Raw genomic sequence first — 18165 nt, 5'->3', positions numbered from 1 at the left:
TCTTCAATACCATTAAACATAAACCTTGTGCAATATATGTTATAGAACCTCTTCCCTTGAGTTTAGGCCAATAAAACATCTGTGTGCTGTTTTACGAAGTTATCTTAATGCTAAGATCACCGTAACTACTTAAGGTAGTTATGCACTTAAGTTGATCGCAGCGCTAAGATCACTTCGTAAAACAGGTCCCTGGTCATTGTATATTATACCTAGGTATTTTCATAAACAATATATCTAATTTGTCAATTTTTACATAAATAATATTCAGGTAATGTTATTCTTACAGTGTTATCTACAGTTGATGACACACCAACAATGTCGACCATCAAACCACGGTTGGTTTGTTAAGTCATTATCATGAACACACCGATACAGTGGTAACAACCCTAGGACCTTCAGTCGCTGGTTCAACCGGTTGTTGGTTGATTCTGGTCATATCATCTATACACAGACTGAATCAGACAGTGAACAACCCATATACATGCCGTGTTGATTTCTTTGATGATTTGTGCACTGTACTATTTACACTGTGACACCACCCATATACATGCCGTGTTGATTTCTTTGATGATTTGTGCACTGTACTATTTACACTGTGACACCACCCATATACATGCCGTGTTGACTTCTTTGTTGATTTGCGCACTGTACTATTTATACTGTAACACCACCCACACACATTTGTACACTGTATTATTGACTTCGTATTTTGAGAGGCAAGTGCGAATGCACCCTCCCATCCCTGCACACCCACAGATTTAATCTAATGGGTGAAAACCTGTTTACACACTTTACTACAGCACTTCGAATTAAACACTTCACTCCAGCACTTCGAATTAAACTGATTAATATCAGGCGTTGATCTGTCGTTATACAAATGCAATATGAAGTTTAATTTAGCAAATATATGCCATTATAAATTTGAAAACCATGTCGTTATATATACATGTACATGTGTGTGTGTGTGTGTATGTGCGTATGTGCATGTGTGCCTGCACATGCATGTATTTGTATAGCTATCTTTTTTAATAATTCAGTTTAGCTAAATGTTACATGAATTTGGCTACAGACTTCCAGATCAAATTCACTGAATTACTTTAAATTTTTGGCATGCATTTTAAACCCTAAATATGAAATGTTTTGTAGAAATTTTTGTCATACCCATGTGGGGGTTTTAAACAAAAAAGTTTTATTAGTATGTGTATTAAGTGAATTGTGACGGTCAACGTCAAACAATTCTGAAATGGATGATAGTGCTGAGCTATTGCTGATGTTTGTAAAGTTTAAACAGACTGAGTCATTACTAACCTCGAAAGCAATATTAAAAGTGCCTTTGTAAAAGCTCTGTTCAGACTGAGTGAGCACTGTTCACACATAAAAACACCAAGACTAGGGACCGTTTAGTATTGTGCTGAGCCCTGTTCCACGAAGCGATCTTAGCAGTAAGATCACCGTAAGTGCATAGCTACCTTATGCACTTATGGTGATCTTAGTGCTAAGATTGCTTCGTGGAACGGGGCCCAGGGGCCTAATTCACAAAGGTCTCTTACGCTCTGCTAGACAACAAAGCATCCTCTTTGTAAGTCTTTTAGCATTGCATAGCGCCATACCCAAATATTTCTTTCTGGCAGAAACACTGCGTACTGAGAAAGGCCATTGTGAAAGCCAACACAGAAGTACCCCATAACTTTGAAGAGTTTGAGAGGCTGGGTGAACCCAAGACCTGTAAGGTGGCTGTGACAGCTAACACAGAAGGACCCCTAGTCTTTGAAGAGTGTGAGAGGCTGGATGAACCTAAGACCTGTAAGGTGGCTGTGACAGCTAACACAGAAGGACCCCTAGTCTTTGAAGAGTTTGAGAGGCTGGGTGAACCCAAGACCTGTAAGGTGGCTGTGACAGCTAACACAGAAGGACCCCTAGTCTTTGAAGAGTGTGAGAGGCTGGGTGAACCTAAGACCTGTAAGGTGGCTGTGACAGCTAACACAGAAGGACCCCTAGTCTTTGAAGAGTTTGAGAGGCTGGGTGAACCCAAGACCTGTAAGGTGGCTGTGACAGCTAACACAGAAGGACCCCTAGTCTTTGAAGAGTGTGAGAGGCTGGGTGAACCCAAGACCTGTGTTCTATGTATTGACTAAGGTGGCTGTGACAGCTAACACAGAAGGACCCCTAGTCTTTGAAGAGTGTGAGAGGCTGGGTGAACCCAAGACCTGTGTTCTATGTATTGACTAAGGTGGCTGTGAAAGCTAACACAGAAGGACCCCTAGTCTTTGAAGAGTGTGAGAGGCTGGGTGAACCTAAGACCTGTGTTCTATGTATTGAGTAAGGTGGCTGTGAAAGCTAACACAGAAGGACCCCTAGTCTTTGAAGAGTGTGAGAGGCTGGATGAACCCAAGACCTGTGTTCTATGTATTGACTAAGGTGGCTGTGAAAGCTAACACAGAAGGACCCCTAGTCTTTGAAGAGTGTGAGAAGCTGGGTGAACCCAAGACCTGTGTTCTATGTATTGAGTAAGGTGGCTGTGAAAGCTAATGCAGAAGGACCCCTAGTCTTTGAAGAGTGTGAGAGGCTGGGTGAACCCAAGACCTGTGTTCTATGTATTGAGTAAGGTGGCTGTGAAAGCTAATGCAGAAGGACCCCTAGTCTTTGAAGAGTGTGAGAGGCTGGGTGAACCCAAGACCTGTGTTCTATGTATTGAGTAAGGTGGCTGTGAAAGCTAACACAGAAGGACCCCTAGTCTTTGAAGAGTGTGAGAGGCTGGGTGAACCCAAGACCTGTGTTCTATGTATTGAGTAAGGTGGCTGTGAAAGCTAACACAGAAGGACCCCTAGTCTTTGAAGAGTGTGAGAGGCTGGATGAACCCAAGACCTGTGTTCTATGTATTGAGTAAGGTGGCTGTGAAAGCTAACACAGAAGGACCCCTAGTCTTTGAAGAGTGTGAGAGGCTGGATGAACCCAAGACCTGTGTTCTATGTATTGAGTAAGGTGGCTGTGAAAGCTAACACAGAAGGACCCCTAGTCTTTGAAGAGTGTGAGAGGCTGGATGAACCCAAGACCTGTGTTCTATGTATTGAGTAAGGTGGCTGTGAAAGCTAACACAGAAGGACCCCTAGTCTTTGAAGAGTGTGAGAGGCTGGGTGAACCCAAGACCTGTGTTCTATGTATTGAGTAAGGTGGCTGTGAAAGCTAACACAGAAGGACCCCTAGTCTTTGAAGAGTGTGAGAGGCTGGGTGAACCCAAGACCTGTGTTCTATGTATTGAGTAAGGTGGCTGTGAAAGCTAACACAGAAGGACCCCTAGTATTTGAAGAGTGTGAGAAGCTGGGTGAACCCAAGACCTGTGTTCTATGTATTGAGTAAGGTGGCTGTGAAAGCTAATACAGAAGGACCCCTAGTCTTTGAAGAGTGTGAGAGGCTGGGTGAACCCAAGACCTGTGTTCTATGTATTGAGTAAGGTGGCTGTGAAAGCTAACACAGAAGGACCCCTAGTCTTTGAAGAGTGTGAGAGGCTGGGTGAACCCAAGACCTGTGTTCTATGTATTGAGTAAGGTGGCTGTGAAAGCTAACACAGAAGGACCCCTAGTCTTTGAAGAGTTTGAGAGGCTGGATGAGTCTAAGCCCTATATTTTATGTACTGAGTAAGGTGGCTGTGACAGCTAACACAGAAGGACCCCTAGTCTTTGAAGTGCTTTAGAGGCTGGATAAACCCAAGACCTGTGTTCTATGTACTGAGAAAGACTGAACTCATAATGATTCCTAGTCTTTGAAGAGTGTGAGAGGCTGGGCGAACCCGAGCCCTGTGTTCTATGTACTGAGAAAGACTGAACACATAATGATTCCTAGTCTTTGAAGAGCTTTAGAGACTGGATGAGCCCAAGACATGTTCTATGTACTGAGAACACAGAATGACCCCTAGTCTTTGAAGAGTTTAAGAGGCTGTATGAGCCCGTTTCCGAGATAGAAGAGGTTGCTGTTGGAGCGGCGCATGTACGCGGCACTCTTGCCGAAGACACTGTAGGTGAGGACGAGCACATCACAGTTAGTCAAGAAGTACTGGTCAGCGAGGACCTTCTCGAAGCCCACACAGGGGTCCGACACCATGTGCTTGGTTTTGTCTATATGAATGATATCGCCTTTAATCTCGACCATCTGTTGCGGGTACAGCTGCCGCGCCTTGTCCAGAACCATCTCAGTGTCACTGGCGATGAAGATTTTGTAAAAACTCGGATCGGTGTAATGACTTAAAAAATTCCACAGCGGCAGAACGGTCTCCATGGTGTTGCGGATCTCCGAGTCCCACGGGATTGTGGGACTGCGTCCGAAACGCACGTGAGCACAGACGAGTTTATGGTTTGGTGTAGGGTGAGCTTTAGCGATGGCGGCCGTCACACGTCGCTTCACTCTCTTATTCAGCTTGAAGACGTTCAGCCACAGATCGGCGAAGACAAGCGGTCGTGGTTTGGTGATCTTCTGTCGGAAGATTTTCCGGTAGTGGGGGTTGCGCTTCAGCGAGTAGAAATAATCATAGTTGGTGGTGAGATAAACAACGTCCTGAGGGTAGACCTCGTCGAAGTTGATCTGACCCATCATCTGGCGAAAGACTTTATCGTTCACAGTGTAGATGTATTTTGTCGACAGTCCCTCGAGATCCGCTGGGTTGATCTTCCACATCAATTTGCGTGGATGTAACAAATTTGACAGTGGACAGGGGGCGCTCATATCGACCCCGAATATTCTGTTTGTAACGAGAGAGATAACGTATGCCGACAATATGCCGTGCTGTCGGTCCCCCCACCCACAGCAAGTCATACTCTTAGTACATAAGTATATGATATATTTCTTGTTTGCACTGGAAGTTGCGTTATGATATGAATTGAGCCTCGTTCCCGAACCATTGCTGTAGTTCATGCTCTGTAGCCTGTGTCTGTAAATAATGTTTGACTCGATCATGTGACCGTGTGACTGATCAATTGAAGCATTGTGAGCGACTATCTCAAGGTCGTTTAAAACGACTGGAGACCTGAAGCTGCCCTTTACAGCATCAGGCAGCATTGTCCAGTTGGTGTGAGCTAAATTTAGATTATTATTATTATTGTTTCTTTTGCTGAGTTTAACAGCAAAGTGATCTTTCGGCCAGACCACGACGCTGTTTTTGAAGTCTGTTCTATCGACACTGTCGATTTTCGGTTTTTTATTATCATCCTCATCAGTATCTTTATCCTCCTCTTCAAGGGGAGACATTTTTAATATATCGCGGTCAAAACGTGGAATGTTTTGTTCAAAGAGATTGACATCTCTGTCGACTGTGTGCAGGAACTTCCTGTGAGAAACTTTTGGTGTCAGTTCATCTAAATAATACAAGCTGAGGATCACCGTGATGGAACAGAAGGTCAAGGTCACAATTACGCCGTACTTGGGTTGTGCCTGCAAAAACAAGAAATAAAAGATTAAGAATATGAACAAATATTTCATTTCATTTTTTTTTTTTTTTATTGTATTTCATTTTTTCTATTATTATTTTTTTTTTCATGGAACTAATAATGTTAGTCTAAGAAGGAAGGAAGGAAATGTTTTATTTAACGACGCACTCAACACATTTTATTTACAGTTATATGGCATCGGACATATGGTTAAGGACCACACAGATATTGCTGTCGCCACTTCATGAGCTACTCTTCGATTAGCAGCAAGGGATCTTTTATATGCACCATCCCACAGACAGGATAGTGCATACCATGGACTTTGTTGCACCAGTTGTGGAGCACTGGCTGGAATGAGAAATAGCCCAATGGGCCCACCGACGGGAATCGATCCTAGATCGATCGAGCATCAGGTGAGCACTGTACCACTAGCTAAGCTATGTCCCGCCCCTGAAAAGACTATCAACTGCCACAACAGAGTTGGCCCACTTTTTTCTCTCACGACTTCTATGACTGTCCAGTTGCTGGTCTGAGAGCTCTTACAACTTGATTTTTGTCGTATATGACTTTAATAACAGATTAGTTATTAATCTGGGCCCACCCATCATACAATCATGTAAGTTGGCCAACTTCTTTGTACCAGTTGACAGTCTGAGCCTAGCATTAGGTTCAAGCACACTGTCCTGGACAAACTAGCATTAGGTTCAAGCACACTGTCCTGGACAAACACATGCAATAGTAAATGAAACAAAATAATTGCTAGTTGTACTGATGGTATTTTTGTCCAATTTTTAAAAATATATTTTAATATAACAGGCATCAAATTAACCCATGTAGGTTAACACGAAATACAGAACTGGTTACTTATACTTATCGGCTATGACACATTTTCAGTTCCATTAACAATCCCTGTAACTGCCCACGGCAATCGGCAATGCCGTGGAGATCACCGTGGAGTTTTTAATTCTCAACAGCATGTTTTTGCCTTGGACTATATTCAGGATACCGACCTCAGTGGCAGGCTGGTAGGTACTGGGTTCGGATCCCAGTTGAGGCATGGGATTTTTAATCCAGATACCGACTCCAAACCCTGAGTGAGTGCTCCGCAAGGCTCAATGGGTAGGTGTAAACCACTTGCACCGACCAGTGATCCATAACTGGTTCAACAAAGGCCATGGTTTGTGCTATCCTGCCTGTGGGTTTCCTCTAAAGACAGTGTCAGAATGACCATATGTTTGACGTCCAATAGCCGATGATAAGATAAAAAATCAATGTGCTCTAGTGGCATCGTTAAATAAAACAAACTTTACTTTAATGTTCCAGCCAGTGCACCACGACTGGTATATCAAAGGCTGTGGTATGTACTACCCTGTCTGTGGGATGGTGCATATAAAAGATCTCTTGTTGCTAATCGAAAAGAGTAGCCCATGAAGTGGCGACAGTGGATTTCCTCTCTCAATATCTGTGTGGTCCTTAACCATATGTCTGATGCCATATAACTGTCAATAAAATGTGTTGAGTGTGTTGTTAAATAAAACATTTCTTTATTTTCATATCACTGTTCTAACCGTACTGGCACTGCATGTGTATCTAAATAACGCTCAGTTGATTACAATTTAGATGATCTACATGCGGCTGTAGTTAAATAACGCTCAGTTGATTACAATTTAGATGATCTACATGCGGCTGTAGTTAAATAACGCTCAGTTGATTACAATTAGATGATATACATGTGGCTGTAGTTAAATAACACTCAGTTAATTACAATTTAGATGATATACATGTGGCTGTAGTTAAATAACACTCAGTTAATTACAATTTAGATGATATACATGTGGCTGTAGTTAAATAACACTCAGTTGATTACAATTAGATGATATACATGTGGCTGTAGTTAAATAACACTCAGTTGATTACAATTAGATGATATACATGTGGCTGTAGTTAAATAACACTCAGTTAATTACAATTTAGATGATATACATGTGGCTGTAGTTAAATAACACTCAGTTAATTACAATTTAGATGATATACATGTGGCTGTAGTTAAATAACACTCAGTTGATTACAATTTAGATGATATACATGTGGCTGTAGTTAAATAACACTCAGTTAATTACAATTAGATGATATACATGTGGCTGTAGTTAAATAACACTCAGTTAGATGATTACAATTTAGATGATATACATGATGGCTGTAGTTAAATAACACTCAGTTAATTACAATTAGATGATATACATGTGGCTGTAGTTAAATAACACTCAGTTAATTACAATTTAGATGATATACATGTGGCTGTAGTTAAATAACACTCAGTTAATTACAATTAGATGATCTACATGTGGCTGTAGTTAAATAACACTCAGTTAATTACAATTAGATGATCTACATGTGGCTGTAGTTAAATAACACTCAGTTAATTACAATTTAGATGATATACATGTGGCTGTAGTTAAATAACACTCAGTTAATTACAATTAGATGATATACATGTGGCTGTAGTTAAATAACACTCAGTTGATTACAATTAGATGATATACATGCGGCTGTAGTTAAATAACACTCAGTTAATTACAATTAGATGAATACATGTGGCTGTAGTTAAATAACACTCAGTTAATTACAATTAGATGATCTACATGCGGCTGTAGTTAAATAACACTCAGTTAATTACAATTTAGATGATCTACATGCGGCTGTAGTTAAATAACACTCAGTTAATTACAATTTAGATGATCTACATGCGGCTGTAGTTAAATAACACTCAGTTAATTACAATTAGATGATATACATGTGGCTGTAGTTAAATAACACTCAGTTAATTACAATTTAGATGATATACATGTGGCTGTAGTTAAATAACACTCAGTTAATTACAATTTAGATGATATACATGTGGCTGTAGTTAAATAACACTCAGTTAATTACAATTAGATGATATACATGTGGCTGTAGTTAAATAACATTCAGTTAATTACAATTAGATGATATACATGTGGCTGTAGTTAAATAACACTCAGTTAATTACAATTAGATGATATACATGTGGCTGTAGTTAAATAACACTCAGTTAATTACAATTAGATGATATACATGTGGCTGTAGTTAAATAACACTCAGTTAATTACAATTAGATGATCTACATGTGGCTGTAGTTAAATAACACTCAGTTAATTACAATTAGATGATCTACATGTGGCTGTAGTTAAATAACACTCAGTTAATTACAATTAGATGATCTACATGTGGCTGTAGTTAAATAACACTCAGTTAATTACAATTAGATGATCTACATGTGGCTGTAGTTAAATAACACTCAGTTAATTACAATTAGATGATCTACATGTGGCTGTAGTTAAATAACACTCAGTTAATTACAATTAGATGATCTACATGTGGCTGTAGTTAAATAACACTCAGTTAATTACAATTAGATGATCTACATGTGGCTGTAGTTAAATAACACTCAGTTAATTACAATTAGATGATCTACATGTGGCTGTAGTTAAATAACACTCAGTTAATTACAATTAGATGATCTACATGTGGCTGTAGTTAAATAACACTCAGTTAATTACAATTAGATGATATACATGTGGCTGTAGTTAAATAACACTCAGTTAATTACAATTAGATGATATACATGTGGCTGTAGTTAAATAACACTCAGTTAATTACAATTAGATGATATACATGTGGCTGTAGTTAAATAACACTCAGTTAATTATAATTAGATGATATACATGTGGCTGTAGTTAAATAACACTCAGTTAATTACAATTAGATGATCTACATGTGGCTGTAGTTAAATAACACTCAGTTAATTACAATTAGATGATCTACATGTGGCTGTAGTTAAATAACACTCAGTTAATTACAATTAGATGATCTACATGTGGCTGTAGTTAAATAACACTCAGTTAATTACAATTAGATGATATACATGTGGCTGTAGTTAAATAACACTCAGTTAATTACAATTAGATGATATACATGTGGCTGTAGTTAAATAACACTCAGTTAATTACAATTAGATGATATACATGTGGCTGTAGTTAAATAACACTCAGTTAATTACAATTAGATGATATACACTCAGTTAATTATAATTAGATGATATACATGTGGCTGTAGTTAAATAACACTCAGTTAATTACAATTAGATGATATACATGTGGCTGTAGTTAAATAACACTCAGTTAATTATAATTAGATGATATACATGTGGCTGTAGTTAAATAACACTCAGTTAATTATAATTAGATGATATACATGTGGCTGTAGTTAAATAACACTCAGTTAATTATAATTAGATGATATACATGTGGCTGTAGTTAAATAACACTCAGTTAATTATAATTAGATGATATACATGTGGCTGTAGTTAAATAACACTCAGTTAATTACAATTAGATGATCTACATGTGGCTGTAGTTAAATAACACTCAGTTAATTACAATTAGATGATATACATGTGGCTGTAGTTAAATAACACTCAGTTAATTACAATTAGATGATCTACATGTGGCTGTAGTTAAATAACACTCAGTTAATTACAATTAGATGATCTACATGTGGCTGTAGTTAAATAACACTCAGTTAATTACAATTAGATGATCTACATGTGGCTGTAGTTAAATAACACTCAGTTAATTACAATTAGATGATCTACATGTGGCTGTAGTTAAATAACACTCAGTTAATTACAATTAGATGATCTACATGTGGCTGTAGTTAAATAACACTCAGTTAATTACAATTAGATGATCTACATGTGGCTGTAGTTAAATAACACTCAGTTAATTACAATTAGATGATCTACATGTGGCTGTAGTTAAATAACACTCAGTTAATTACAATTAGATGATCTACATGTGGCTGTAGTTAAATAACACTCAGTTAATTACAATTAGATGATCTACATGTGGCTGTAGTTAAATAACACTCAGTTAATTACAATTAGATGATCTACATGTGGCTGTAGTTAAATAACACTCAGTTAATTACAATTAGATGATCTACATGTGGCTGTAGTTAAATAACACTCAGTTAATTACAATTAGATGATCTACATGTGGCTGTAGTTAAATAACACTCAGTTAATTACAATTAGATGATCTACATGTGGCTGTAGTTAAATAACACTCAGTTAATTACAATTAGATGATATACATGTGGCTGCATGTAGTTAAATAACACTCAGTTAATTACAATTAGATGATATACATGTGGCTGTAGTTAAATAACACTCAGTTAATTACAATTAGATGATATACATGTGGCTGTAGTTAAATAACACTCAGTTAATTACAATTAGATGATCTACATGTGGCTGTAGTTAAATAACACTCAGTTAATTACAATTAGATGATATACATGTGGCTGTAGTTAAATAACACTCAGTTAATTACAATTAGATGATCTACATGTGGCTGTAGTTAAATAACACTCAGTTAATTACAATTAGATGATCTACATGTGGCTGTAGTTAAATAACACTCAGTTAATTACAATTAGATGATCTACATGTGGCTGTAGTTAAATAACACTCAGTTAATTACAATTAGATGATCTACATGTGGCTGTAGTTAAATAACACTCAGTTAATTACAATTAGATGATCTACATGTGGCTGTAGTTAAATAACACTCAGTTAATTACAATTAGATGATCTACATGTGGCTGTAGTTAAATAACACTCAGTTAATTACAATTAGATGATATACATGCGGCTGTAGTTAAATAACACTCAGTTAATTACAATTAGATGATATACATGTGGCTGTAGTTAAATAACACTCAGTTAATTACAATTAGATGATCTACATGTGGCTGTAGTTAAATAACACTCAGTTAATTACAATTAGATGATCTACATGTGGCTGTAGTTAAATAACACTCAGTTAATTACAATTAGATGATATACATGTGGCTGTAGTTAAATAACACTCAGTTAATTACAATTAGATGATATACATGTGGCTGTAGTTAAATAACACTCAGTTAATTACAATTAGATGATCTACATGTGGCTGTAGTTAAATAACACTCAGTTAATTACAATTAGATGATCTACATGTGGCTGTAGTTAAATAACACTCAGTTAATTACAATTAGATGATCTACATGTGGCTGTAGTTAAATAACACTCAGTTAATTACAATTAGATGATCTACATGTGGCTGTAGTTAAATAACACTCAGTTAATTACAATTAGATGATCTACATGTGGCTGTAGTTAAATAACACTCAGTTAATTACAATTAGATGATCTACATGTGGCTGTAGTTAAATAACACTCAGTTAATTATAATTAGATGATCTACATGTGGCTGTAGTTAAATAACACTCAGTTAATTACAATTAGATGATCTACATGTGGCTGTAGTTAAATAACACTCAGTTAATTACAATTAGATGATCTACATGTGGCTGTAGTTAAATAACACTCAGTTAATTACAATTAGATGATCTACATGCGGCTGTAGTTAAATAACACTCAGTTAATTACAATTAGATGATCTACATGCGGCTGTAGTTAAATAACACTCAGTTAATTACAATTAGATGATCTACATGTGGCTGTAGTTAAATAACACTCAGTTAATTACAATTAGATGATCTACATGTGGCTGTAGTTAAATAACACTCAGTTAATTATAATTAGATGATCTACATGTGGCTGTAGTTAAATAACACTCAGTTAATTACAATTAGATGATCTACATGTGGCTGTAGTTAAATAAGGAAGGAAGGAAATGTTTTATTTAACAACGCACTCAACACATTTTATTTACGGTTATATGGCGTCGGACATATGGTTAAAGACCACACAGATATTGAGAGACGAAACCCGCTGTCACCACTTCATGGGCTACTCATTTCGATTAGCAGCAAGGGATCTTTTATATGCACCATCCCACAGACAGGATAGCACACCAGTTGTGGTGCACTGACCTACATTGTATGTCCCACCCCTAGGTAAATAAGATTGTGTGGAGATCAAGTACGTACTGATCTTTCTTACAAGGGATTCTGTAGAACTATTATTACCGTATTTGTATTGCCTAGTAAAAGCTCATTTGTATACAATTTTTATTACTTGTTATTTGACGCTCATGATTGTAAAATGGGACAATAAAAACATTAATTAAAAGGGAACATTTTTTAATTCTTTGATATAACATTTTTTTTTCTTCTTTTTGTTTTTGTATTATGCACAGGTGGGAATTGGTGAACTGTAAAAAAGAGGAAATCTAGAGTAGTCCGGGGTGGTGAACTGTAAAAAAGAGGAAATCTAGAGGAGTCCGGGGTGGTGAACTGTTAAAAAAGAGGAAATCTAGAGGAGTCCGGGGTGGTGAACTGTAAAAAAGAGGAAATCTAGAGGGGTCCGGGGTGGTAACTGTAAAAAAAGAGGAAATCTAGAGGGGTCCGGGGTGGTAACTGTAAAAAAAGAGGAAATCTAGAGGGGTCCGGGGTGGTAACTGTAAAAAAAGAGGAAATCTAGAGGGGTCCAGGGGCAAGGATGATTAAAATGTGAGGAAACGCAATGTTCCATAAGAGGAAACCGAGCTCCAAGGAGAATTCCAACCCCTGATTATTAAAATGTCTACAAATGTAAAAAATAGTAAAAGCTCATTTGTGTATGATTTATATCAATTGTTATTTAACATTCATGACTGTAAAACAGGAACAGCAAAAATGTTAATTAAAAAGTAAGACTAATTAATTATATTTTTTATGTAACATTATTAAAATGTCTGTTTTAGTTCACAAATAAATGTCTGTGGGATGATGCATATAAAAGATCCCTTGCTGCTAATCGAAAAGAGTAGCCCATGAAGTAGCGACAGCGGGTTTCCTCTCTCAATATCTGTGTGGTCCATAACCATATGTCTGACGCCATATAACAGTAAATAAAATGTGTTGAGTGTGTCGTTAAATGAAACATTTCCTTCCTTCCAGTCATGGCCAATTTGTTCTCTTACAGATCATGTTTCAAGTTCATGTACCACAAACAAATAAACAAAAACACAGACAGAAAACACAATGAGGTTGGTGTCCCCAACACGTCTGTTGCCTAGGGACAAATCATAAAAAACAATGTGTTGTAACCTAACTACACACATATACATTTATAACTACAGCTATAATTTGTTCCAGATGTCGCTCCTTGATTATGACGACCCTATAACAGGCAGGCAACATTTTGTTCAGTATTTTGATGCGATTCGCTACACAAGTTTTAGAGATTGCTACACAATTATAAAACATTAAACAGTAGTTGCTAATCGATGTTTAATTGACTAGAAATATTGGTAATCAAGATTTTGAAAACAAAATGTTCCTTGATAGGCCTATGAAATTGTGAGAACAATCGTTTCCTTTGTGCATTGTTCACACAAATCTAATTTTGCATAACCTATTTTTTATTCACACGCGAAGTTTGGATCACCATTTACTTTGATATAATGGGTTATGCTAAAAGGAAATAGGTTACCTGTATTTATTTCTGCATAACCGATAAATAGGTCACGCAGATTTTTAATTCTCAGAGATCTGCTTAATTGTATCTACAGTCACCATGGAGACATATGTTTCTTAACACGGGCGTTTGCGGAAGGCTTTTTCTTCACCTGTGTAACAGTATTTTAATATGCAAATGTTTTTCAAAATGGCTGAAAAAAACTACAAAAATGCTTGACTTTGTATTATTCTCAAATAATCCTCTGACAGTACAAATAATGTCTTCAAATGATTATCTTTCAAAAACAAAATTACATCTGTATAAAATTTAATGCACAAAATAAAACAAGTTTATTTCATAACTTGTTTTTATAAAACGGTTACCACATTAACAAAACAGTGAAAATGTGATCAACGAAACATTTAGAAATAATTCTGCCTGCCAATATAATGACTTTTCTTCTTTTGTTAATTCCAATAATTATATACACATGTTAATTAGTTCCAGAGTGGGTACAATATGTCAAGAATTTTTTAATTTGTGTTAAATGCCAAAATCGAAAAGTTTGGCAGCCATTTTTGTTAGCTGCAAGTCACTTTTGAATGATGTTAGCTAACATTCAGTTTGCTTGTGGCGTACAATCCGCTTCTTAATGCCAATGAAATAACATTTTGCGAACACCTGCATTAAGAAACATAAGACAGGGCCATACCTATCCTGAAATAAGAAAACAATCAGAACGCAGCAACATACCGAGGGGTTAAGTTACTGCTCGCCAAATTGCCAAAAGTGAATTAAAGTTGAATTTGAAAAATATATTTCATTATTAATTCACCAAAACGCTCATTTGATTATCATCTGTCATTTATAGATGTACCGCAAAATGAAACTTGAAATTGGCGACATATTCTTTTGTCAAATTTGCCAAACTGCTAATATTTTATGGGCTTCAGCCTAAACCCTGTATACCCCATAAGGGCCTCCACAAGCAGGACAAAAGGATTCATGTAAACTAAATGCTAGGAATTTTTTCACTTTTCTTGGGGGGGGGGGGGGGGTGTGTGTGTGTGTAATATGCTCCTTCTGCAACTCCCTCTAATTATGATCCGATAGTCACTGCTGATTAAACCTGTCCTTGTATTTTATGAATTCCTGACCAATTTGTGAAAATTTTATACCAACTAATCATGACCCTATAGTCAGTGCCGATTAAACCGGCTATTAATTCTATTTTATGAAAGAAAGAAAGAAATGTTTTATTTAACGACGCACTCAACACATTTTATTTACGGTTATATGGCGTCAGACATATGGTTAAGCACCACACAGATTTTGAGAGGAAACCCGCTGTCGCCACTACATGGGCTACTCTTCCGATTAGCAGCAAGGGATCTTTTATTTGCGCTTCCCAGAGGCAGGATAGCACAAACCATGGCCTTTGTTGAACCAGTTATGGATCACTGGTCGGTGCAAGTGGTTTACACCTACCCATTGAGCCTTGCGGAGCACTCACTCAGGGTTTGGAGTCGGTATCTGGATTAAAAATCCCATGCCTCGACTGGGATCCGAACCCAGTACCTACCAGCCTGTAGACCGATGGCCTAACCACGACGCCACCGAGGCCGGTCTATTTTATGAATTCACAACCAATTTGTGAACATTTTATACCATCTATTTTGGTGACTAAACTCTGAGGCTATATGAGGCATTCATTATGCTGCCATTACAACTATTCCCAAGGAACAGTTCTACAGTGTTACAGTGAACAATTTCAGCAAATATCAGAATTAATCACCACAATCAGCGCCACCTTGAATGGCAACATCAATTTTCTTCAGCCCTTTTGCCCTCAGTTGGTGCTAATAATGTGATATTATAGTTGTATTTATTATAGTTGTATTCAGTTTGGTCAGGTTCATTGCCCGTGATATTAAATGTGATATTATGTCATTGTAACAGGACTCAGAATCAGGGATGAAAAAAATAAAATCCACAAAACGTTGCAGGGTCTCAGAACAAGGTGTTATTGTAAATGTCTCAAGAACTAAGCATTATAAGAGCGCTGCTAAAGCAATACACGTCCCCTGCCGAACCAAACAAGTTTAGCTCAGTATCTTAAGACCTTCGGGAAAAAAAGTCCGGAAAAACATATTTTCACATCTCCTAAGTTCAAGGGCCATAACTCCGTCAAAAATTAGTAAATCAACATGAAAGTCAAACTTGATCTGTAACAGTACATTATAAAGCTATATACAAAATCTCAGCTCAATATTTCAAGACTTTTTGGAGAAAAAAAAGTCTGGAAAACACATTTTCATATCTACTAAGTTCAAGGGCCATAACTCCATCAAAAATTGGTAAATTGCCATAAAAAGCCAAACGTGGTCTGTAACAGTACATGATAAAGCTATACACAAAATTTCAGGTCAATATCTCAAAGCCTTCTAAAAAAAAAAAACCCATCCAAAAAATTATATGTGGGACAGACTGACGGACACACAGACGGAGATAAAACCTATATTATTTCCATATGGGCAGAGAGAGGTGGGGAAAGAAAAGTGATCTTTCCCTAGGGAAAGAAAAAAAACAACATTTCTTTCCCTAGATACATTTTTACATCATAAACAGTGCCTCACTATAGGTGGTTAATTGTGTGTGTAAGAATAGTTTCCCTGGCGGAAGTCATGTCATAAACAGTGCCTCACTATAGGTGGTTAATTGTGTGTGTAAGAATAGTTTCCCTGGCGGAAGTCATGTCATAAACAGTGCCTCACTATAGGTGGTTAATTGTGTGTGTAAGAATAGTTTCCCTGGCGGAAGTCATGTCATAAACAGTGCCTCACTATAGGTGGTTAATTGTGTGTGTAAGAATAGTTTCCCTGGCGGAAGTCATGTCATAAACAGTGCCTCACTATAGGTGGTTAATTGTGTGTGTAAGAATAGTTTCCCTGGCGGAAGTCATGTCATAAACAGTGCCTCACTATAGGTGGTTAATTGTGTGTGTAAGAATAGTTTCCCTGGCGGAAGTCATGTCATAAACAGTGCCTCACTATAGGTGGTTAATTGTGTGTGTAAGAATAGTTTCCCTGGCGGAAGTCATGTCATAAACAGTGCCTCACTATAGGTGGTTAATTGTGTGTGTAAGAATAGTTTCCCTGGCGGAAGTCATGTCATAAACAGTGCCTCACTATAGGTGGTTAATTGTGTGTGTAAGAATAGTTTCCCTGGCGGAAGTCATGTCATAAACAGTGCCTCACTATAGGTGGTTAATTGTGTGTGTAAGAATAGTTTCCCTGGCGGAAGTCATGTCATAAACAGTGCCTCACTATAGGTGGTTAATTGTGTGTGTAAGAATAGTTTCCCTGGCGGAAGTCATGTCATAAACAGTGCCTCACTATAGGTGGTTAATTGTGTGTGTAAGAATAGTTTCCCTTGCGGAAGTCATGTCATAAACAGTGCCTCACTATAGGTGGTTAATTGTGTGTGTAAGAATAGTTTCCCTGGCGGAAGTCATGTCATAAACAGTGCCTCACTATAGGTGGTTAATTGTGTGTGTAAGAATAGTTTCCCTGGCGGAAGTCATGTCATAAACAGTGCCTCACTATAGGTGGTTAATTGTGTGTGTAAGAATAGTTTCCCTGGCGGAAGTCATGTCATAAACAGTGCCTCACTATAGGTGGTTAATTGTGTGTGTAAGAATAGTTTCCATGGCGGAAGTCATGTCATAAACAGTGCCTCACTATAGGTGGTTAATTGTGTGTGTAAGAATAGTTTCCATGGCGGAAGTCATGTCATAAACAGTGCCTCACTATAGGTGGTTAATTGTGTGTGTAAGAATAGTTTCCATGGCGGAAGTCATGTCATAAACAGTGCCTCACTATAGGTGGTTAATTGTGTGTGTAAGAATAGTTTCCATGGCGGAAGTCATGTCATAAACAGTGCCTCACTATAGGTGGTTAATTGTGTGTGTAAGAATAGTTTCCATGGCGGAAGTCATGTCATAAACAGTGCCTCACTATAGGTGGTTAATTGTGTGTGTAAGAATAGTTTCCATGGCGGAAGTCATGTCATAAACAGTGCCTCACTATAGGTGGTTAATTGTGTGTGTAAGAATAGTTTCCATGGTGGAAGTCATGTCATAAACAGTGCCTCACTATAGGTGGTTAATTGTGTGTGTAAGAATAGTTTCCATGGCGGAAGTCATGTCATAAACAGTGCCTCACTATAGGTGGTTAATTGTGTGTGTAAGAATAGTTTCCATGGCGGAAGTCATGTCAT

At 37.4% G+C, this 18165-nt stretch overlaps 1 protein-coding gene across 1 annotated transcript in view; it reads right to left on the bottom strand.

Moving 5' to 3' along the window:
- Window positions 1-3830: 3830 nt before the first annotated feature.
- LOC121373316 overlaps window positions 3831-18165 on the bottom strand; it is a 55016-nt gene continuing 40681 nt past the window's right edge. The window contains exon 2 of the mRNA XM_041499881.1: window positions 3831-5421. Coding sequence (XP_041355815.1) covers window positions 3910-5421 — 1512 coding nt within the window. The 3' untranslated portion in view covers window positions 3831-3909. The remainder of the gene's footprint in view (window positions 5422-18165) is intronic.

Source organism: Gigantopelta aegis, chromosome 5 (assembly GCF_016097555.1).
Source record: "Gigantopelta aegis isolate Gae_Host chromosome 5, Gae_host_genome, whole genome shotgun sequence".
NCBI classification, from domain to species: domain Eukaryota; kingdom Metazoa; phylum Mollusca; class Gastropoda; order Neomphalida; family Peltospiridae; genus Gigantopelta; species Gigantopelta aegis.
Note: the sequence above shows the minus strand (reverse complement) of the source record. Positions and strands in the feature narration are given on the sequence as shown.